Raw genomic sequence first — 24,998 nt, 5'->3', positions numbered from 1 at the left:
AATCTTTTGGGTGAGGATGCTGTCCAGGCTCGACAAATGTCAGATAAGCCCTCCCTGCTTGAAATATTTGCCTACCGATCAGTGCAAAAGGCTCCCAACTCATCACAATTCGACCAACCTTTGGCCTGCTTTTCCAGGATGGGGGCACGGTTCTGAGTCGCAGTCCTTCTGCCCTCACCCTCGAAGCCTGGCTTCTTAATCCATGAACTTTAGGCACATAGGGCCTCATTACGACCCTGGCGGTAAGGGGTTTACGCCAGCGTTAGCTGCGCCGACCCCTTACCGCCAATTACGAGGTCCCTTAGCGCCATGGCGCTTTTAACACCTGCTTTTAGCAGGTGTTAAAATCCATGGCGCTAAGGGACCATGGAGTTAATTACGCCACCGTAATTTACGGTGGCGTAATTAACGCCTTCCCCACTCCCATTATGCCCTATGGGGCAAAAATGGGAATGGGGAAGGGTAAATGGGGATTGGGGACTTACCGCCCCGCCAAGGTCGGAATGGGGCGGTAAGTCCGCCAACCACCATGGCGTAAACGTAGTTTACGCCATGGTGGTAAAGTCACGGCCCAGGCGGTAACTTACCGCCTGGGTCGTAATGAGGCCCATAGACATGCCCAAGACGGTAGGGATAACCTAGCAACAGCAAGGGCTGCATCCATCATTAAGTGTTAAAGTAAAAAGTGGAAAAGGTTCATGATCTGGTGTAAATGCTGGGACATTGACGCTATCTGCTTTCAACTTCATCAGGTACTTCGGTATCGCCTGCATCTGGCAAAGGGGGGCCTAGCATACTATTCTAGCAAGATCCTTTTGGTAGTCATTTCTCGATTTAGTGGAACGCCGGATCCGGATGCGACATCTTTGTGGTCACACAAGTTGATGAAAATAATTAATGAAAGGATTGCTCAGAACATTCCAGCCACTGCGGAAGATCGCTCCTTTGTGGAAATCGAACACGGTCCTAGCCAAGCTGGTGGGCGGGCCATTTGAACCCAGGCACACAGCAGCCATTACATTTGGGACATGAAAGATGGAATCTGTAGTTGCTATTACCTCGTCTTGGAGACTGAGTGAGCTGCAGCCCTCATTTTGCAACAACCATATCTCACGTTCCAGAAGGACAAAGTTTCTCTTTCTACAAATCCAAAATGAATTCCCAAATTCCCTTCGCCATTTCCCTTGAATGAACCCTTAGTGCTTCCAGCTTTCTGCAAAGCTCCTTCCTCAATTGCAGAAACATCTCTACATTCACTGGATGTTAGGGGGCACTAAAATACTTTGTGGAAGGCACCAAGAGCTTTTGACATTCCACTTCGCTGTTCATAGCATTTGGCCCTAACGGGACTAGCAAAGAGGTCTCAAGAACTGCTGTTGCAAGGTCGCTGTCAGCGTGTATTGCCTTTTGTCAAAGGAAGGCTGCTTCCTGGTAAGACAAAGGCTTAGACAACCAGGACTATGGCATCCAAGATAGCCTTGTTGGTGGGGTGCCGCTTGAGGACATCTGCAAAGCAGCAAGATAGATAATCCTGCATTCCTACACAATATTTTACTGCATCAACAGAAAGACGGCAGAGGAGACTAGGGTCAGACAGGGGGTCCTGTGCAACCTATTCACCCAAGGTCAGCCTGTTTCTTGCCATCTTAATCGCGCCTTTCTACTGTACTTGTTGTTATAACTGTTTGTAATCTATTCAGCAGCATGTGAATCTATGAAATATCCAAAACTGGAGAAGGAAAGAATTACTTACTTGTAACTGAAGTGCTCCAATATTGTTATCTTTGACAGATACACATGCAACCCTCCCACCAACCCCAACAGAGGGCTCACTATCAAACGTTGGGTGTGCATCCAAGGAACTGAAATTGGCCTCCAGGGATAGAGCTAAGAACGGCGTGCCTATTGGCTAAGGGTCAAAGGACCCACAATGGCTCTGATAGAATACTAAAGTCAGTGCAGTTTTCATTGTACACAATGGAACTGCTTTATTAATGTACAGAGGAATCCCAGCCTGATGATTGGGAATATTCCAATCTATGAAGTTGGAGTACTGTAGTTACATGGGAGATAACTTTGTACTTATCCTCTTGACCCTGATTTGAGATCAGTGGCTCAGAGATTCCTTGTTGATTGCAGGGATTCAGCAATTTGGATCGGTCTGGTCCCTTCTTTACTGATCAGCATTCAGCTTCTATTTTTGGAGCTCAGATTGTTTTTCGCCCGACAGATCCTGCAGCTGGCTGTAATCACAGATTATTAAACCCATGAGTCATGTCTAGGTTTGTTTTATGACTCCATCCTCCTAGACCGTGTGACTTGTTTGCAGTGATTGGACCCACTGCCTCCCCAAGAACTGTCTGATATCTTCATGCTATTTATGCGGTTGCAGATGATCTCAGATTTCCGCAACAGAATTTTGAGAAATATGGGAGCTGTGTTGCCTGTTAAAGTGTCTCAGATTTGACTACTGCTCCAACAAGCCTTCAATCTTGTTTTTGTGTTTGTGGTGATTCAAGTTCTATTACACTTTGCTCTCCTTTCTTCGCAAACACCCAACCTCACATCCCCAATAAGCATATACTTTCTACCTCCATGAGATATGTACCTTCCTTCCTATCCTTCAGGAACAAAATTGTAAACCTCATTCGCTGAATTATTTACATAAAAGCAACCCTCTGATTGAGTGACTGATTTGTATTTTCTGCCTTGAAGTTTACGCTTTGTTCTTCGATCTTGGTTTTTGCTTATTTGCCTCTCCCTTGTCTGTTGTGGCACTCTGGTCTTGTGCTTTGATGCCCGTAAGCTTAAGCACATAATAAATAATTAAATAGATCTAATTAAATACTTTGCCGTACTATGCTTAAATGGACAAAGGCGAGAACATACATAGGTCAAGAGGCTGCCCTGGTTGGTGAGGCACAGGTAGAGGGAATGTCCAGCCCACATAGGGCTGCACATGTAGCCCCATCGATAAGCAGCATGCCAGATAGTTACTCTGTAAAAACTGGCAAATGCTCCCAGCAAAAAATAGGGAGTAAAGTTACCCAAAACAGACACGTAAGAGCCTGCACCCCTACTTTTACACAGATAGCTCTGCAGATATGGTTGGATCAGTGGCAAAAAAAGGTTTGTCGGTGCTAATAAAGGAAAAAAGGAAAAAAACCAAGGCACTCCAATAGGAGATCTCTCTAGATCGATTTGATCATTCATCAATGTAAATATAGCCTAATTCAAAGAAAGCAATTAGTCACAATTTATGAACATAAAGTAAGGTATTAAATAAAGTAGTCCATAACACTCCTCTGTGTATGTTGACTCAACATTAAAGTAACAAATAATTAGTTAAGCATAACCAGTTCATTCATACTGTCCGAAATTCAAAGAAAATGTACACAATACTCATATTTTGAGTGAAGTAATTACCATTGTCTGCATGGATAGAGTTCATACAGCGTGAATACTACAGTTAGTACGATGACTAATTTATTAGTTATTCTGTAGTAGATGAGCTTTCCTGTTTACACTGCGCGTTTCGGGAATCACTGCCTTCTTCAGGTGATAGGAGCTCACTTACTTCCTCCAATTGAGGATCAGTCCCTCCAGCAGAGCAGTGCCACAGGAAGGTGCTCTACTATTATTTATAAAAACTTCACTAAGAACCCCAACCTGCTGAACTGCCGCACCCCAAACTAGTATAAAAACCACGTATTATTTTATAATTAAAAACCTGTTACATTATTCTTGACCTTTATAAGCTGGCCTTTAAAAGCTGAAAATAAAACATTCATCTGATGCAATATCTTGATACACAAATTCCTAATATAGAAGTTAGGATGGCATGGTTTGCCCATGATGTGCAAATAGTTCTACTATCTGTTCTACTATCTGTGCGGTCTTCCATGAGGAGGACTTGCTGGATTGGCAAAGGTTGGCTACTCCTGTCTGGCTCATGTTTTCACCCTTCTAAGGTCACAGATGAAGTACAACAATGTGGGTAATCTATAAAGCCTTTTGCCAAGCGCCATGAAACAGGATACCCAGTGAAAGTGGCACTGTTTAAAACACCAGATTTATTATAATTATAACTGTTTTAAAGTATCCGCCTAATATTGTTGGTTTATACGTATAACATTTGTTGTAGTGCTTCTAACTCTGGAGGTGCTCGAGTAGGGTAAAAAAGGTCAAACACAAATGTGACTGGTGGGTGGTCATGCCCTTTCCGGTGAATGTCTTGCACCTGTGCCATCAGACCAGTCACTGCTCTTACTCCCACACTCTGACTACACCCCATCTGGAGTAGGCTACTCCCCCACAGAAGAGCCACCCAAATGTAGGTTATAATAAGGTTAGTTTGGCGCGTCAAAACACCCCCCGGTACTATTATGGGGGAATCAAGCACCAGAACAAAGATGCTGGTTTTGTGGAGTAAATTATATTAATTGCTTTTACACTGCACCAAATCACAGCCTTAGTAGTATTGGAGCTCCTAGGATTGTCCATGGATTGGTGCACTGTGCTGCCACCAAAGGTATCCAGACCTTAGTCTGCTGGAAAAAAGAAAATGAGCGAGTGGAAGATAAGAGCATAGGAAAGTGTTAAATAGATGCTACAAACACATGGAGGGTGAGACGCAGCAGGGGAACCATGTGTTGAGATAGCACGGGTGCGTGTAAGTTCTGTTAGATGGACTATGGTTCTGCGAAATGAAGGAGACAGATATGTCCTAGAGCAGAGGTCTACAATCTGCAGCTATCCAGATGTTTTGGACTATGACTCCCATGATCCCTCACCATTGGCTAGGATGGCTTGAGATAGTGAGATGTGTAGTCCAAAACATCTGGAGAGCCAAAGGTTGCAGACCCATGTCACTGTGGGATTTCACTATGCCAAACCTGAGATGTCAGGGAGGCGTTTGGCCACATTTCAGAAAGGATGCAGTCGGTTTGTGTCCAACTCCAAAGGGGTGTGGTTGGTGGCACAGCGAGCATGGTCTGGAAAGGTATGTGTCCACCTATCTGCATCCAAGAGCTGGCCACATCATAGGGCCACATCTTAGGTTACGTGCTCCCAAGGAAGCCAATAGATCTGGTCAAAATGGATATAATGTCAGGAATGGAAGGAGGGCTGCAGCATTAGGAGGAATTAGTACACATATGGGTCATTGGTTATGAGAAAGGAGTTGGGAGGTTCCTGTAATTTGGAAGGCAGGTAGTCCCACAGCTGAGGTTTGTATTATGCAGCTTCCCAGTGATGGGTGGGGAGGGTGAATTCAGCGGGTTCTGTGAGGCTAGGGTAATTATTTTCTCTGCTAGTCTCTCTGTTTGGGTAGCTATCTGCTAACTCCTTTCTGTTGTAGGTGTGCTTCCTGATGTTGTGCCGACGTGTTGTGGTGATGGTGTTTTGTGGTGATGGTGTAATGTGGCAGCTTTCTCTCTGTTGGGAATCACCCCTTCTCTACTGAAAATGAAGAAACAAAGTGTCGATTCTCAGCTTTCTTTATGATGCTAAAGATAACGACTCCTATTAATGCGCCCTCGCTGAATACAAGGTAGCCTTTTAATGCCAAAGTCTAATGTGTTCTTTGAGGGCTAACAGTTCATATACCCCATGACTAGCAACTACTTAATCTTGGAACATGAGTTTGATCTACTGACCAGCACCAGGGGCTTTCCTCTGTGCTTGTTGCCTTATTTACATGATCATTAGTATCACACAGGAGATGATAGGCTCATACTTGGACTCTATCCATATCCGATACAATGCATCAGACCACGTATATCTGCTACCTCTGAAGTTAATCTCAGTCAAATCCCCCTGGGATTCATTCCACTACATTACACTACTTCTGTTCATCATGGTCAGCTCACTACATACTACATCAAACATATCCCCTTGTTTAGGCCTCCACAGACTGCTACATATTATACTGTCCTGAGGAGCAAGAGACTACCAGCCCGCTTCGTTCTTATAAAAGGGGGAATAGTCAAACATGAACATGCCTGACTCTGCATAGCAGTTGCTTCTCAGATAAGCCAGTTTCACATTACATTTAACATGTGTACCCAAGACCCAGGCAATTTTACAACCGCCATCCCCAGCTCATTGTACACCTGATCGAGTCCTACTTCCCTAGTTCTACGGCATGGAATCCTTTCCAGATTACTATGCTGCACAATTCTTCCCTGGTTTATGGAAGATGCAGGAACACTTTTTAAAAAACATTGGGCCTCATCAGGGGCTGGGCGGAGCGGCAAAAATGTGGCGGTAACGCTATTGCCTCTGCATTACCGCTCCGCCCAATTCCAGGTTTGGGCAGAAAGTTGGAGGTTTACCTCTAGCTTTTTGCTGGAGGTAAAACACTCCACTTTTTCTCCATTTACAGCGCTCTTACCGCAGCGCTAATACTGCCGGCAGGAATAGTGCTGTTACTGCCCTGTAGAGTCCTATGGACTCTTAAAAAAATGGGGAGTAACAGCCTTACCACAACTCGGTATCCGAGGCCTAATGCGCTGAACCAGGTTGCGCTAGCACTAATTGCATTGGTGGTATCCCGGCGGGTTTACCGCCGGGATACCGCCATGGTTGTGAAGAGGCCCATTGTGGCTAAGTACATTGCATCAAGGGTCCACTTCCTGCAATTTTAAACTAGGAAGGCAAAGTAGAAAAAAGTGTTACGACGGGCGAAATTGCCCTAACGTCTTTTTTTTAGACTTAGCATTGCAAAATGCATGAATGCCACCTGCCGCCATTTGCACCATGGTAGACTGCATTTGCAATGGATTCCGATGGACTCTGCCTGCTTTATAGCAGGTTAGAAAAATTGGTGGATTTCATAGGGATGAAAACACCATGATGGCGTACACCATTCCTTTGTGTAGGCACCTTGGGAATGCACTTTGGAAACGGTCATCACGTTCCGTGCGGGCACTCTGCCTGCAAAAATGTTTTAAATCCCCAGTAGTGTACAGGTGGCAAACCTAGCATATCCCTTTTACACCTGGTTTCAACACCTTTATTTGAGCTGAGAGGGGGCTCGAACAATGAGGGCCAACTTGTTGTATTTTCAGTGCTATAATGCATAGGGAATCTTTTGACTTTACCATACCCTTGTCACTTGGAAGAAATTGATGGACTCCCAAAATTCTTTACAGCAAAAATGCTTCCCTCAAAATTGATCTTTTCACTTTTTGTGGCATATCTCCGGACACCAACCTGCTATTTTTTCATAGGTTTTTGTATTTGTTTAATGTAATTTGACATAGTTGTTTAGATTGTTCAGCATCCTGTTTTTTTACACCAGCCCATGTTTCCTCCTCTTTAGAAATGATTTTCTCCCCGAATTTGTGTCCGAGAAATGTATTCCTTTTAGATTGGCATACATCTTGTACACATTGTATGTCTCCTCGTTACTTCCTCTGACCCCAAAGGGCGGCTGCTGTAACCTCGCAGTGCAATCAAAAACAAGGAAGCTATCCCTGTGGGGATCACATCCTATCTGCCCAGGGTCCGATCACCATGAGACGGGACATCTTGAAGTGTCTAATGGGCTTCCCAGTACATCAGTAGACCTACTACTCACCAACTATGTGTTACATTTGCTGCAACCACTCACTTAAGTATGCGCTAGATATGATCTGCATAACCTGTAACCGTCTGCTTAAGCCTGCTTGTCCTAGATGCAACCACTATCTTAAGCCTGCAATCTATGTAAGCACCTTCTTATGATCCTTATTCATGTAACCATATTCTTAAGTTATGCGCCCAGGTGCCTAAGCGTTAGGTGCGCAATACAAATATAATGAATACATAAATAAATAAATAAAGAGTGAAAAAAGGACTTTAGGTTTAATCTTTTTCCTTTCCCCGTAATCCCTTAAGCACTTCAGCCTTATCTCTGTGCAGTGTTCCCATCAGTCGTGGGAGGACTCCACATTAAGTAGCAGGTCACTGTGACGTAGGTCTTGTTGTGTATCTGAAAAACACGTCCCTGCAATAAATGGGTAATGTTTGGCTACTGAGGCACTTTACTCGGGCATTCGACTTTCTGGATCCGGAGAGCTAAGTGTTGGATATTGAGATATAAGACCAGTACACATCAAATGCCCACATCAAGCTAATGCACTCCTCTGAGACTGCAACTACATCTTCTGAAGAACGCGACCCAACACAGTTAATACTTCTAGGTTTTCTCTCCTAAATAGGGTTCACTGTGATTTTATTGCAGAAATAACAGTGACGTACAATTACAAAGTGTAATAAATATTGCATGAAAATAATATTGAAATGCCTTTTATAGCCCACCTTACCTCTCCTGTTCCTAAACCCTCCTTGTCTCCCTCCCCATTAACCCAATTGTAATCAAAATCTGTTTTTTTACACCACAACCCACCCCTATCATTACATTTCCCTTTCTTTATTTCAATATTTCTTCTGCGTTTAGGTATTTTTACCCACTCTGTTATTTCTTGCAGTATCTATTTATCTTTGTAAATTAATTCTTTATTATTTCCTGCAATAAGATCACTGTATACCCTAAATTGGAGGTTGACCGAGCAGCAGCGGTCCTACAGAAAATCTGGTTGAGGCAAAAGTGGCATTTGAAGACATTGACCTTATAGAAGAGGAGGAAGACTAGAACTATTAATTGCTGCAGGAGTCGCAGGTGACTTCAAGAGGTGTGATAGCCTGAATTGATCGTCTTTATGTTGTTCCAGCATCTGCTTTATTTTCTGATATTGGCCTCGGTTAATCCATGGCTGGAATTCTGGGAAAAGAAATGTGAAGTGCCTGAATGGATTCTCTTTTTCTAAGAGGTCATCCTTTGGCAGATTTCCTAATTGGGTCAGCAGTGAAAAGGAAAGCATCTAGGGGAGGTTCAGATTCTTTGGGTCTGCTGAACAAGGAAAGTAATCGACTAGACACAGTTGTGACTAAGGTTTGTTGGGCAGGAGCACTTACCTTTTGTACGGCAAATGCCTCAAAAGTATTGAGCTGGTCTGACTGAAACTTGTAAATTAAGATAATTTGCAACAGATTCACACCCTGCAGTCGCCACAACACTGTGCTAGAATCCAGGATGGAATACTGTATCCTAGCCTCATATTATGATACAGTTCAGCCACGTCGTCGGGAGCTGTGCCTTAGCTTTCAGCACCAAGTACCAGCCAGTTGCAGTAGCGGAACAGGTTCAGGATTACCTTCAGCTATGAATGGAAACAATCTTGAGACCACTGTGTGTTAGAAATTAACTCTTAGACACAGTTTGCAGTACTGTTTGGGAAGCACTGAACTCACCTCAAAAAGCATGCACTGCAAAAGCTCCATCTACAGAAGCCTCAGCATGATGTGTAAGGTAAGACGCAAATCAATGACACACAACACAAAAGAACACCGTTTAGACTGCTTTTTTATATCATCACTGTAGAGACACAGATGCAATTATTAATGCAGATCTTCAGTGAAAGAGATGCATACATTTAATTGTGTCTTTCCATTGATTCCACCAATCAGCAATCTAAGCATATTCCATTAGGACTTTGGTGATATTCGCATGGCTGCGATAGGTGTGGCGTTCTGACCTAGTCCAACTCTCAGTAGCCCAACACATTAGACTTTCCAGCTGTCTGGACATTGAGGAGGCAGGACAGGGTAATTCATTCCAATTTGACCTCTCTGTATTTAACAGTTTGTTTTCTAAAATCCTTCTCCTCTGTGGACTTGCAAATCTCTCTAAAAATTGTTTGGAGATTCTAACAGAAGCTAGGAGAAAGCCCAGTATTGTGTCACCAAACTAATTGGAGCCTCATTCCTGTAGATAAGAATTAAATGACCTGTCCCATAAGGTGGCATTTTCAGTAGCACTTTCATCTGCTCACTGAGTGAGCAAGGTCCAATATTTTTCTGTGGACTGACTATTTATATTTTTCCAAAAAAGGTCAACTTAATCTTCAAACTGGTGTTCTTTCCAAAAAGTCACTTCATATTCTCCTGTAAACTGGACAGACATTTCCAGTTCAGCTGTCTTCATTAAGTAAGCAAGCAATCAATCAAGCACAAAAGGCCTTGTGGTCCTGCAGCAGAGATCATCACAAAGCATAGGGTGGTGAGAACTTAAAGGGGAGAGGGTCTAAAAGTCAGATAATTAGCAAGAATGTCCAGGTGATCTGGCAAGACAAGATGTAACCCTGTCCTCCTTTTAAATGTAAAGAAATGCAATGTCAAAGGTAACTGGAGTGCAGAGCCTGGAACATAAAGTTATCAATAAGAAATGATGGACATGGTCCCTGGAAGATCCCATGTCCAGTCCACAGAGCCATGTAAGGAGTATGTTTCTCAACTGACAGGGAAGCTTTTGGGAAATATGTTCTGTTTGTGAGGTGCCTGCAACAAACCAGTCACTGCATTCTGAAGGTTTTGAGGGTTTTTCTTAAAAGAAAAACTGCTAGTCGCTTGGTAACTGGAATTTCAGGTGATAGAAGAAGAAGGTTTTCTCTCAAACTCTTCTTTTAAAAGAAGCAGGCACTGGCAGCCGTCTTCACCTGTGGAGTCTTGGTAAGGTCAGCCTGCATCTTAAATCTTAACTTCTTCACAACTGGAAAAGACACTGTAGTGTAGTGTATCATTGTGGAATGGAGTTGAAGACATTCTGCTTGTCACCTCCAAAAACCTCTGTCTTATCAAACTGTAGTTTCACCCACTTGGACTCCATCCAGTCAATCAATAAAAGCTATCAATCATTCCTTAAATTTTAGAATTTTTTTCCAGTGCCCGTCTGATCTGAAAAGAGCCGTGCTCTATGGAAGTGAAGATAATGCATTATCAAGCAAGCGATTTGTGTCTTTTGTGTAATCTGATACAGGCAAATCGGTTTCTAAGCCGAGCATTGCTTGAATGAATAAAATTACTTCATGGAGAGACTGAACATTTTCACAGTCACCAATGCATGCAGGGTGGAACATCACAAACTCAGTCACCGAGTTGTAGACACCGGATTTAATGTCAAGAATACATAAAGTGGAGCCACAGAGGCTCCATGAAATTGGTTCATTTTTTGTCCCAAGCAAAGACACGAGGCCTGGAACAGCCACATCATATTTTCCTTCCAGAATTCAGGATAGATATGTTTTCTCTAACCCTCGCCCCAAATATATTTTAAATCATGCAAGGATTGTAAGTGACAGATGTTTGTGACTTATCTGCATCAGCCATGGGGGTCTTTTGCTTGGACTAGAAGACCATGAAATTGACAATTCTCTACTTCGTGAGCTGTCTTCCTCGGGTGCTGCCTTTGAAGGGCAATTTGCTGTTGTAGGCTTCTAGGAGAGTTCTTTCTAAATGTCAAGGGTTTGAATCTTCAAATCTCACTATGGGGAGGCAGAGATGTTAGAATTGGAAAACTCTGAAGATTGCATAGGAATCCTGTTGACTGTCCATACTGCTTCCAAGTCTTTGTATGCTCTCACAGAGGACATCAAGAACACACAAACTCTCTAAGTCAGTTAAAAGATTTTTATAGGGTCTGTAGTGAAGGGGCTCTTTAAGGGCTGTCACTCTCTATGTCATCTAGAGATGGGCGTTCCCACCCTAACCCAGGAAGCCCTTAACCCCAGCGGTCACTAAAGATTGGTAACCCCTACTATCTAAATTCTGACTACTCTAATGGTGATGGCTTAAAGGTAGATCTAAGTATCGCTCAGGGAAGGATCTAGGTGGCCCATGCTCTAAAATTCCTAAAATGACTTAGGTTATGGATTGTGGACCTTTCAGACACTCAGGCCCCACTGAATTTTACCCTTACATGCCCAACTATTCCTCTCCTTGGGTCTAGCTGTCACCAGCGTTCTGAGATTATGTGGCTATAGTTTCATAGGTGATTCATACATTTGACTGGGGAGCAGGGCAGGCTCCAACCCCAGGCAGCGCTGTTCCTCTACGCCAGCGGCCCTTGGCCCACGCATGGGAGGCTTATTCAGAGACAGTGCATGCACCCTACTCAAAAGAAAGAGATCGCAGGAAAATAAATACATTACGATCCAGGAGCAAATCTGCCTCATCTGAACACTGATCTACTTCTTCTTACATTCTAACTATGACCTTTGATATGGAAGGTCTTGGTTGAGGGGATTGTAGAAGGGATTTAACTCAGGAGTTTGAGCAGTAGCCACTCTGTAGTGATGACCATTAGGGCCTTGTTGAAGGCTTATTGTGGGTATTAATGTGCAGAATACCTCCACTGAGATAGAATTTCTGGATGGACTGAGTTCCATGCAGGCATAATTTGCCTTCTTCCACAATATAGTAGCTAGAGCAGTTGAATTGTTGTGCCTTGAAGAGATATCGTATTCGGAGTGACATCTTGGAACAGGACACTGATCTCAGGTTATCCCCTCATTTAGTGGGACAGAGCCTGATCCTTTAGTTATCTGTAGCAAGACATCTTCAGCTCCATTATTGTTGAAGCAGATGGTCAGGAAGCATTGTCTAGCACCTTGATCAGGGGTCCCTGTCTACCCACCCTATACCTGAATGTTTGGTGGTGCAAGCCTCCATCTGACCCTATGGACTGATAAACTAGGTGTATCCTTGCCAAGTATGCCTACGCTTTATGAGACATGACTGAATAGCCTTCTGCTTATATGGCTGTAGGCTGCCAACAAAATTCCAGAGACAGGCTTAGATACTGATGGATGCTTAGCCAGGTACATGGGAATGCATCCAGTAATGCAGAGTAATGACAGACATTTATGGATAGGCAGGAGCGGTTCAATCTGACTTTGCAAAATTGCTGGGTTTACCCTTTGGTGGTACAACGTTGTTTGGCACTAAGAGCAACACATTCCTAGAAGAATTCAAAGCAGCTAAAGCTACTATCAAATCTTTGGGCCTTTCAGTCTCCTCAGCATCTTACTTCTCCTACAAGAACCAGACTTTTTGTCCTTTTGTATTTCTGGCCCAGCCACTGCAAAGGTGCTTCCAATCATCCAGTGCAAAGGGCTCAGGTAGCATGTTCAATACTGTCCCTTCCTCTACACGGTCATTTAAACATCTTGGCATGTTCAAGCTAGTAGCAGGCTTATGGAGGCCTTAACATTGGTACAGTTATAGGTTATTTGGTGGGCGTGTCTGTTTCTTTCCATCCCAACAGTAGTGCAATATTTGATTTCATTCTTTTTCTACCAAGCCTTTGTTGTCCTATGCTGAGATCAGAATTGAGTGTTAACATTCTTGATAGTGGCTCCATGTGATCCTTTACAATCTTGTTCTCCTAGATTGCACATGCTGAAAGTAGTATCTTTGGTTGCTATAGCATTGGCTAGACATGTGCGATGAGCTGCAAGTGTTGTGGGTACACCCTTCGTCTCCTGCCTTTCGAAGCAGAAGAGACAGAGCGAGTAAGACCATCTTTCCTACCAAATGGTGTCTTCAGTTTCACATTTCAGTGAAGATTCAGCTTCTTTCCGCGTTCTCATTCTTTGACGGTCCCGGAGCACTTACACAGGTTGGACCCTATGATGTGTATTAATTTCTGGCAAACAACCTCACACCAGATAGTGGTGTGCATCAAAACATGCCAGAAGTCGGATAAGAAGGAGTAGTCATTAGGGATCAGAGCCAAGCCCTTCCAGGGCTGCTGCTGTGACCTTTGCTTTACAACGGGGGGTGCCAGAACTGGATATTTTCTAAATGGGACTCAGGGCTTCTTTATACACAGGATTATAGTATGGCTATTATGGCAAGTAATATGCTCACTTTTTTGGGGTGTGCCATCTTCAACGGGTTCTTCTGTGGTTTCTGGTTCCTAGCATTTTGCCAACTTTCCATAATTGTTAGTTTTTTGGTAGTATTTCAGTAGATGAAAAATCTGTGGGCAGAAGGAATCCATTGGAAGAAGATACTTCCCTTAATCACGTTTCTTTCTGAAGGGTACATTATGCCTTCCAATGAATCCCCTCAATTAGATTCCTTGTAATATAAGGTGGTAGTTACCCCATTCCTTTATTTCACTTTGAAACCTGAAATTGGGTGGGAGTGAGGTCATGGTAGTCATGTGACTCCACTTATGTACCTATGTCACTTCTAGCACAGATGATGCTGTAACAGACAGTGTGTGCCCCCTGGAAGCTTTGCAAAGGTTTCCAAGTCCATTCTGCATCTGGATTTACTTACGCAAATGAGGAGTCGGTTGCAACTTGTTCTACGGCATGTGTGTCCTCAACAGATTCATGTGTCATTTCCCCAGGTTCATTGGCTTTTGATTATTGGCGGTCATGTGAGATGTCCTACACTCCTGGAATTATGGCCTTCTCCCTCAAGGACTGAATACCGGCACATTCAAGAGACTCCCATGGGCATTATCGCATTGGAAACGATAAACACAAAATACAAATAAATGACAAAAGAAAGAAATGTGTTTTGAAATCCTTCCTGACTGTAGGGAACAATTGTGCAGCAATGATATCAGAATGTATGGAATCTGCCCATGCTGGAGAACTTGTACAGGTTAATAGGTGTTCCATTTTCCTCACTGAACACTACAGCTGGTTTCTCATGCTAAGTGATCTCCTGTCCCTCACATGCCGGCCATTGCCTTCTGAGCCACTTTGCAGACCCGTATGTTCTGGACATTGCACACGACATTGTGCAGCCTTTTCTTGGGCTCAGACCTTTACACACACATTCTGTCTCTGAAGTTATTTTCCTTGCACACAGCAGATGGCTGCAGACCATCAGGTGCAGCCCTTGATGTAATCTCTCAGTGTGTGTGTACATTAAACCTAGCCAGTGTCCCTCAAATGCAGCCCATTGCACACCACACCCAGCTTATCTTTTAGTTTTAGCTTAATAACGATATGACCTAGCTAATGTCTTCTGTTGAACTGGTAGTACACATGACCTACGGTAATGTCTATACAATTTAAGGGATCTACGTGATCACTGTGCATTGGGAAATTGCGAATCCGAAAAGATCAAATCGCAAAATGCCGTTGCACAGTGATCATGTAGATCACTTTCCGCCATCCTGCATCCCCCTAATAGCTCCCACTTTTTTTTTTCGCGGCACTCACAGCAGTGTGCCGCCAACACTCCTCTACCCCTGGACCATCAGTTTCGTCACACACTAACGGGGGTCAGAGCTGACACTGCAGGGTCCCTTTTTCTTTTTTCTTTTCTTTTTGTCCACCGCTTTCAATGGCATGGAAGCAGGGGGACACCCCCCACAACCCCTTAAACCCATAATGCCGCACAAGTGGAGTGGGAGACACCTTGCAAACCCCTACTCCTCATGTTCGGCATTATGGGCCTCAATTTCTTTCACAGGACACCCTAATGGGCAATTCAACTTTTATTTAATGGTATTTTGGGGGCATACCAATTTGAGCCCTTTGTAGCCATGCCCAGCTGACGTTTCTTACATTTAGTTCATTGGACAGTGGAAGTAGCTGATATTTCATGTTAGTCCATTGCACGCCTCCCTTAGCCAATATCTCTCGGGTTCAACCCTTTGCACACCTCACTTAGATATTATTGATCCAGTTGATTCCAATGCACACCCCACCTGTCTCATGGATATCCCAGTGCATACCACACCTGGCCAGTGTCTCTCAGGTTAATTCATTTGCACACCTCTCCCAGCTGATATTGCTCTAGTTAATTCCAGTACATCCCACACCTAGCTAATGTGTTCCAGGTTCATTCCGACACACCACCCCCAGCTGAAGTGAATCATGGTTATTCTAGTGTAAACCACATCTGAGCGATGTATCTCAGGTTCATTCCAGCACACTCCACACCTAGCTGATGTGTTGCAGGTTCAGTCCAGTACACACCACACCTAGTTGATGTGTCTCAGGTTCATTCCATCAGGTTCATTCCATTACACATTGCACCTAGCAAATGTGTTGCAGGTTCATTCCAACACACACCACATCTAGCTGATACAGTTCTGGTTCATTTTCATTCCAATACACACCACGCCTAGCTGTTATAGCTCTGGTTCATTGCAATACACACCACACCTAACGTATATGCCTCTGGTTCATTCCAATATACACCACACCTTGCTGATATTGCTCCTGTGCATTCCAATACACACCACAACCAGCTCATGTGTTTCATGTACATTCAAATGCACACCACGCTAAGCTGATATTGTCCAGTTCATCCCAGTGCACACCACACCCATCCAACATCTCCAAGATTCATCCCATGGCACTCCTTACCTAGCTGATAGTATTGTGGTTATCCCAATACCCACCACATCTACCCAATATCTCTCAGGTTCATCCCATTACACAACTTCCCTAGCTGATTTTACCCAGATCCATCTCATTACACACCACACCCATCTGTTGTCTCTCAGATTCCTCCCAGTGCACACCACACAATGTGATATTGCTTAGTTTCAGATGGTTGCGCAATGCACTTTCTGATGCCCCTAAATTCTGTCCATTGCCCACTTGGCCGAACCAAGTTACTCATGTTCGGCCTATTGCACACTACAACCTACTGCTGTCCATTTTGCTGGCCCAGAGGAAGAGAATACATTCCAATCAAGTAGCACTTAATGAAAACATTTCCATAATCATGATGAGCCCCTGAAATAAGACTAGTGTTTAATGTAAATATTTTTGCCCAGAAGGAAATTAGTTGAGAAGGGATGAGCCATCCCAAATCTTTTGGCAAGCAACTGTAACATATATATATATATAGCTCATAAACCACTAGGAAGACATCGTCAAAATCTTGAAGGAATTTATATATAGTGTGTCTAATGTAGACTCTCTCGTTCTCTTTTTAGGAGGAAGGCTGACGAGCAGCAGCAGAAAAGAGCTTAAAGAGAGGATGCAACAAAGGCTGCTTGCAGCCAATGAGCTCCTCAGCAGGTACCGTATGATGTTAGCCAGGTAACCGCTTGTTTCTAACACTGCTTCCATTTCTTTTCCCTCAGGGAGAGATGATTGACCGAATCGAGTACAACGTGGAGCATGCTGTTGACTATGTGGAGAGGGCTGTATCTGATACGAAAAAGGCGGTCAAATATCAGAGCAAAGCACGCAGGGTGAGTGCCAACAGGAAGCAGGTGGTTTTGTGCCTTGGGCTTATTTCTCTTAGGCCACTCTTCCTGCGGCGATCTATGCCTTAGCCCTCACTCGTGTTTGTTTTGACCAATGTGAGGTATTTTTCTCTTTACTGATCTATGTCAGACCTCATTCTCATCTGTTCTGTTCTGGTCAATTTCAGCTCTTTGCTCTGTGTATTGATCACTTGGTCATTTAGCTCTCCTCTGGGTATCATTAATGTGAGGGCTTGGCTCACTGTGCTAACATCCATTACATCTTGGCTCACTGTGCTGGTTTCTGTAAGGCCTCATTCCTATGTGCCCTGAACACTGCATGCATTGAAAACGGTGAGGCTGCTCTTGTTCACGTGCTGGTTTTGCATTCATGCCTCTGTTCTCGCTGTGCTAGTCATTGAGGTCTTGCTTCTGTATATGCAAGAATCATCCAGAACAGGCATGAGATACCGCCTGTCTGTGGACCAGTGTTGATACTCCTGACTACGCCCATCTCGTCTTGCCTCTCTCTTGTTTGCGCTGACGCCAGTGAGAACTCGCTGCAGTCTTTTTTTTTGTTTATCACTGTGCACAGTGTTGTCAAGTATCTCTTAAGAACACCTGAATCCTAAAAAAGTAAAATCAACACCTATGCTTTGGGTTTGTCTGCTTGTGGATGTAGTGTTTTATGTTATCAGTCTTTCTATTTTCTTCAAATTTGGTTTATTGGTGAAATGGCATGTTACAGTTTATCGAGTTAATATCTAGCACATGGATACACCAAATCCCCAAGTGGGTTTTAAATATTTCCACCCTTCCCCCCAACAGTGGGTAATAACTTCCAACCCCCCATTCCCCTATGCCCCCCCCCTCGTCAGTCTTTCATGGCTCCAGGACTGCAACATCGGAACTCTCTTCAGGTCAAAAGTTCATGTTTTGCCGGGTACACCCCTTGGGCCTCTGTCTCTATTCTTGGGTCTCCTTTGGGGTGCACCTGTCCTCTCCTTTCCTCATTTCTCCATTGCTGGTTCAGCCCTTCCTCCGTGTTTCCGCTATCTCCGTTTACTGGGGGGTGGGGGTGAGAGGGGTTCTGTTTGTGCCAGTCTCGCTTCCCCTTCCCCCTCATCATCATCCCCTCGTGGCCTTCCCAGGTCATATTTAGCCAGGAATGCGGCCCATTCCTTGGCCCTTGTTGAGGTTTTATTATGCAGGCGCCTGGTTAATTTCTCCATTCTATATAGATCCAACGCTTTGTGGGCCCATTCTTTCTCGGAGGGGAGCCTCTCTTTCATCCATCCTCGTGGCAGGCAAGCTCTGGCTGCCAGGAGAAGATAGTGCGACATGTGTGGAAGTTTCAGCCATTCCCCTTCAACTGTTTACATACCAAACAGCACCAGTATGGGGTCTGCTTCCCTGACGATTCTCTCTAGTCCCTTGATCCACCCCAGAACCTCTTTCCAATTCTATTGCACCTTCTTGCAGCCCCACTACATGTGCCAATAACTGGCCACTTGTCAGAATTTCCTCCAGCAGAGGGGATCTGCCCCTGCGAACATTTGGGTCATCCTCACAGGGTCCCACTACCATCTGTATAGGGGTTTCTGACCGTGCTGTTTGTACAGGCATGCCACCGATGTAGCATAATTTTTCCCACTGTTCCGGCTCCATTTCCAACCCCAGGTCTCGGTCCCATTTCTTCCTAGTGGCGCTAATATCTTCCCCTTTTGCTTCTAGCAGCGCCTGGTACATTCTAGAAATAATGCCTCTGGTCCCTTTCTCTGAGTCCAGCAGTTTTTCTGTTCGGGTCAGATCTCTCTGTAAATCTGTTTTCCAGTCGTCTGACAAGAGCACCCCTTTGAGTTGTAGGTATTTGAAGGCAGATATGTTCTCTATCCCCAGTGACTCTTCAAGCTCAGCTATCTCTATGAATCGGTCCTTCTTCAGGACCTGGCCCGAAGCGGTGACAGGCAGGTGGTGATCCCCACCATCTCCCTCCTGACCCTCCACAGCCTCCAGAGAGGGCCCAGGATTCTATGTGTGTGCACACTATTAGGAACTGCTGCTGTCGTAGCCTAGAGCCATTCTCCTAGGGTAACTAATGTTCTATCTCTACCCATTGCTTGTCCATTTCCATGAGTAAGTGAGGTATGAGGGCTCTGAATTGGGCTGCCCTGTAGTAAGTTTGCATCTCAGGCAGTCCAACCAGATCTTATTACAGACTCTACAGAGAAAGTGATGAAGTTTATGCAAAAGGAGAACATTATCTCCCCAGGACATGAACCTCAATAAAAAGTTATTCCACAGGACAGAGAAGTAAAAGAATAAGTTTTATTGGGTACCATGATAAGGAGTGATGATGAGAGTCGCAAGGTGTGATTGGTACAATATTGTTTGATCTTTTCCTGAGGAAAGCCAATTACTGTGCCCTAGAAGGCGATGTGTGTCATCCAAAGGGCCTTAAAAGGAATACTACTTCTTGGCTACAGAGAATATCTGCTTAGAATATCTGCTCACATGAGAGGGATCCCAGAACACACTTAGTTAGAAATATTTTTATTTGAAAAAGAGACAGTACTCAGTTAGCCAGTCCTTACTAGCATTACCTCTCCTTTCATGTATGCTTAACATGGAATCGAAAAAGCAAATGAAAGTCACTGATTGTGTGCATACCTTGAAAAAAGAGAAAATGAAACCGAATATTTGAAATGTACATAGAACACCAATAGGTGTCACTGCCTCTTTAAGAACAAAGCAATCAGGGTCTCCGATACAGTACTGCAGTGACACGCAGCCCTCACTTTGTTTTTTCCATTCTAGAGAGCTTTTTTCCTATTTTGTACTCCAAGGATGACTGATTTGTCAAGGAATCAGTTCTGTAGTCTATGTTTTTTGCAGCACCTTCGTCGAGCCCAATTTGGAACGGATAGAGTGGATGAACGGATAGACTGGATGGAATGGTCGGAGTGGATGGAACGGTCGGAGTGGATGGTATGGATGAAGTGCATGGTTCTGATGTAGTGCTTGGAACAGATAGAACGGATGGTGTGGATGGAAAGGCTGGAGTGGATGGAAAGGATGGAGTACATGGAACGGGTGGAGTGCATGGAACGGGTGGAGTACATGGAACAGGTGGAGAGCATGGAACGGGTGGAGTGCATGGAACGGGTGGAGTGCATGGAACGGGTGGAGTGCATGGAACAGATAGAGTGGGCAGAATCGGATGGAGATGGCTGAACAGTTTATGAAGATGAACTATCGAATGATGGAATGAATGGAATGACTAGTAAACCAAATGAAGAACCAGGTGAAATGTATAAACGGACAGAGTGAATAAAACGGATAGAATAAATGGTTCAGATGTGCGCTCGATCTCAAGCACCTTACTGTAAACCACCATATCACATCACCATGCTTACTCTCTCCTATACACCACCACTCAACTAGAACACAGCAATACTATGACACATTCGGTATAGCTGTTCTCATACTAACACCCGACACATACTCCTCATCATCCTAATTAAACACAGCTGGCTCAGCACACCCGCTAGCCTATGCGTCTCCTCAGGCCTAACGGAGCCAGAAATCAGTCTGGGTATCACCCCACCAGAATGAACACATACTCCTGATCTCCCAACCACCACACCTACCGCTAAGAAGCAGCTATCATACGAGTGCCACACCAGCTGCACACATATCCGGTGCTCCCACGCACCTTATGACCCTCTCCCTCTCTCTCTACTGACTTGAACTACGGTTACCGAGGGTGTTCAACATACCAGCGCCTTGAGATCATACCAATGATACATAAGGCGCTATATAAATGCAAAGTCGCATAACATAACTTATGCTGTTATGACACCATTATGACATTTCTGTCAATGTTTTTGTTGTGTTGCTTCTTTCTAATCATCGATGATACCTCACACCTTCACTATGCATGCCTGGTTTGACAGGTGCCCAAAGTGTAGTCTGTGATCAGGTAACTAGTATTAAACGAAGAAAGGATCCAAACTGGAGTTTTACTTCCATTTCAAGGACTACGTGAGGAAGAGGTGAGGTCTTCGTCCACCTGTTGTGAGGAAACTGGCTAGAGGAGCTGAGGAGAGCCAGCAATGGCACCAGCAAACAGATGGGGTTTGCAGAGCCCATTCCCCCAAGAGCTGACGGAACAGGACGCACCCGAAAAGCAAAGCCTGTGACAGAGGGACCACTTGAGGTCCTCCACATAATTCGAGACAGGAATCCCTATCTAGTAGAGATGTGCTTGAAGGATGCTGTTGTATAGAAACCCATGCTGCCTATGTGCTGTCAAAAGGCTATCTGAGTTCCACAGAGTCCATACACAAAAAGAGTATTTTAAAATATATATATATTTATTTTATTGTTTAAAGCTTAGACCTAGCTCGAGAGCAGCAGAGTGCTACCAGGAGTGTGGGTAGCTGGCATTTGGGCTGGCATCTTTTAATGGTAACGCAGTACTGTGAGGTCTGCTCCTCGGTATGTGTGTCCATTGGAATGAGTCCTTGGTCAGGTGTTGTTGAAAGAGCGATGTTTCGAGACATTTGAGAAATTGGAGAATTGTGGGGGCATTCCGAGCCGACGCCCTGATCGAGTTCCAGAGGGTAAGTTCATGACAAGAGAAGGATTGTTTGCGGGTCCTCTCTTTGCAGACGAGTGGTGATTCAAGCCGGTTGTCGATTTTCTGTTCAAGGAGCATGTGCCACCAGATATGTGGAGCGTAGCCGCAACGTATGCTGGTGTGCTACTCGTTACTGCTTTGTAGATGACACGTGCAGTCTTGAACAGTATCCTGGTTAGGAGTGGAAGCCAATGGGGATTGCTTGAAATGGGGTTATTCTGTTAAATTTCTGTGCTCCCTGTAATCAGACGTGATGCAGCGTGGTGGACTGCTTTTAGAGGAGCCAGGTGAGCAGCTGAGAGCCCTGTCATTTCCCCCATCAATGTGCAAGACCACAATAACCTGCACTATGATCTGCGGCAGGATATGGGGTTTGATTTTTCGAAGGGTAGAGATTCTGAGCCAGGCTATTTGGGCCTTCTTGGTTATGTGTTTCTGGAAGGACAGAATGCTGTCAATGGTGAAGCCTAAGGATTTTACAAGTCTGAGAGTTGTGGATCAAATTCTTCTATGCGCATATCATTAAGCCATCGTTAGACAAGTTGTTTTTTAGCGGGTGGACCGATGAGGACGAATTCAGTCTTGGATGGGTTTAGTTTGAGGTAGGAAGTCGACATTCAGGACAGGATGATGGCTAGGAAATCGCAGAGACGAATGATGTTCTTCGAGCTATTTACTCTCATGTACAACTGAGTATCGTCTTTGTATTGGTGGATGGCTATGTTGGGATCTTTGAGGAGACTGCCCGTAGGCTCCATGTAATGGTTAAAAATTATTGGTGAGAAGATGGAACCTTGGGGGACTCCGCAGGAGACCTGGAGTCAGTTAGAATGCAAAAGGTTTATCTGGACAGCTGATGTCTGCCTGAGAGGTAGGAGGTAAACCAATTCAGGGCAGTGCCAGAGAATCCCATCCTGTGAGCAAGGAGGGAGAGAAGGATGCGGTGGTCGATGGTGGCAAATGCAACCGAGAAGCCAAGGAGGATGAGGAGGCATGAGTGGCCCTTATCTTTGATTACGAGAGCATCATTCACCACCATCTCGATGCTACACTTTGTGTCGGAACCCTGACTGGTAGAGCTGCCAGACCCATTTTGGAGGTGGAGTTGTTTAATTCTGACAAGTAGTTGTGTAGCAACTACTTTTTCCAAGATTTTGCCAATAAACAGGAGGTGTGTAATGGACCTGTAGTTTCAAAAGAGGTCTTATGAGACCAGTCTGATCCTTCTATGAGGGAGGCATTGATAATGCTGAGGAGCGCATTGAGCGCCGGGCCCGTCAGTTGTTTAAGGATACAGGCCGAAATGATATTGTCAGACTAAGAAGTAGGTTTGAGGAAGGCAATAATTTCTAGGAGAAACAGGGGAAAGAGATGAGAGAATTCGGGCCATTGGGGCACAGTATATGTTGGGGTGCAGGGGATGTGAATGCTGTGAGATGTTCATTCGATGATCTCTTGGATTTTGTCTATTTTTTCAATAAAAAATGTGTTGATTCTGTTGCATTTTTCCTGGGTTTCTGGTACCTCGAGGTCAAGTGAGGGTTTGGTATAATGCTTTACTACTTCAAAGAGGACTTTGCTCCTGTTAGAGGCTGCTGCAATGGTGGTGGGGTAGTAAGCAGCTTTGGCCTCCGTAATCAGAATCCTACGGTTTGCGCAAAGAGATTTGAGGTTGGGAAGGTCTCCCAAGATATGTTTTTTGCGCCACTGTTTTTCTAGGGCTCTGACTGAGTGTTTGTTGGAGGCTAAAAGAGTTGCTGAATAATTCCATGAGGCCGAGGCATTCCATGTGCTGCAGGAGTCTGCAAAGTCTGCATCTAGCTCATTGACCAGGAAGGTTTTGAATGAGCGGCATTGGGTGAGGGGCCATTTAGCCTGACCTTTGTGAGCCGTAGTTGAGGGGTGACTAATAATGGGATGGCGGCATGGTCAGACCAGTCAAGTGGGATAGGGCTTGCAATGGGAATGCATGGGGATGATGTGAAGACTAAGTCTAGGGTGTTTCCGTTGTTGTGTGTGGGGGAGAGCACAATTTGCCTAAGGTCCATGGAAGCAGGCAGTGTGAAAAGCGTGCTTCGGGTGTAGTTGTCAGCCTGTAACTCGAGGAGATTAAAAATCACAGAGAAAGACATTGTTTGAATAGGCTAATTTGGTAGAGGAAGGTAAGTTGGAGATGTCTGCAATGAAAGAGTCACTCCTGTGAGGTGGTCTGTAGATGCGGTGGAGGTGATGGATTCCTTGTCCGATAGAGGGATATGGCAAGCGAGTGAATCAAACGAGCTTGTTCTAGGCGAGGGAATGATGGAGCATGTCCAATCGCTCCTGTGTATGATTGCCACTCTGCCTCCTGTGCTTTCTGTCCGTTCAGCATTTGAATGCATCAGCCTTGGGGTAGTAGGACGTCGAAAACATGTGGGGAGGATGGGCTAAACCATGTTCAGTGATGAACAGGGCATCACGGAAGGTTGTTGTACAAGATTAGGTCAACAATATCTGCAGCGTGACTGACTGCCCAGCGAGCATTGATCAACATGAGACTGTGGGCCTCATTACGAGTAAGGCGGTAGGGGGATAACGGGGCCGGTAGAGCTGCCAGCCCCGTTAACCCCCTACTGCCTCATTACAAGGTCTCCTCACGGGACCCGCTAAGGACGCCTGGAAAAACCAGGTATCTTTAGTGGGTCCCGTGAGCAGACCAGGATGCAAACAACAGGCCCGTCATTAACGGGCCCGTTGTTTGCATCCTCCCCATTCCCATTGAGCCCTATGGGGGATCAAATGGGAATGGGGATGTAACGGGTCCGGGTTCCCTCAATGGGGAAATACCGGGCTCTCCAAGGTCGGAATGGCCCGGTATTTCCCCATTCAGGGAACCCGGACCCGGTACCCGAAATGGGGGTAGCCATGCCGCAAATAGCGGCATGGCTACCTCCATTGTCGTAATGAGCCCCTGTGTTTGCATGTGGTCTGTGGGTGTTGGATGGGGGCAAGGGAAATATTGATGAGGTTCGCTAGCGTAGCTCACCGGGTCTGCCCAGGACACTTGGCCATTCAAACCCTAGTGAGAGAGGGGATGGGCTGTGGAGGGAGGAGGCACATATTTGTAGATGAAATGCAGGATAGCAGGTCAGGCCCTTGGCCCTATCAAGCCCAAACAGGAACAAACAGTTGAGGTCCTTGTCCATGTACGTTCTTTGCTGAGAACGCCTGTGATGAGGATGTCTAAGAATGACTAATTAAATAGGTGGTGGGCAGAGTAACTGAGTGGCAGGGCCTGGCCACGTGACCAGTAGCCTGCTT

General features: G+C 44.9%; 1 protein-coding gene across 2 annotated transcripts in view; it reads left to right on the top strand.

Annotated features, from left to right (window-relative positions):
* STX1A (syntaxin 1A) overlaps positions 1-24,998 on the top strand; it is a 907,227-nt gene that overhangs the window by 867,473 nt on the left and 14,756 nt on the right. The window contains exons 9-10 of one of the 2 annotated variants that reach the window (XR_011274587.1): positions 5,360-5,551; positions 16,802-17,062. Coding sequence is in view for 1 of the 2 variants with exons in the window: in XM_069614796.1 (XP_069470897.1) it covers positions 16,952-17,062 (111 nt within the window). In the remaining variant the exon portion in view is untranslated. The remainder of the gene's footprint in view (positions 1-5,359; positions 5,552-16,801; positions 17,063-24,998) is intronic. The other variant, XM_069614796.1, reaches the window with a different exon arrangement.

Source organism: Ambystoma mexicanum, chromosome 9 (genome assembly GCF_040938575.1).
Source record: "Ambystoma mexicanum isolate Mex_15411 chromosome 9, UKY_AmexF1_1, whole genome shotgun sequence".
NCBI classification, from domain to species: domain Eukaryota; kingdom Metazoa; phylum Chordata; class Amphibia; order Caudata; family Ambystomatidae; genus Ambystoma; species Ambystoma mexicanum.
The sequence above is the reverse complement of the archived record's forward strand: the minus strand, read 5'-3'. Positions and strand labels throughout refer to the sequence as shown.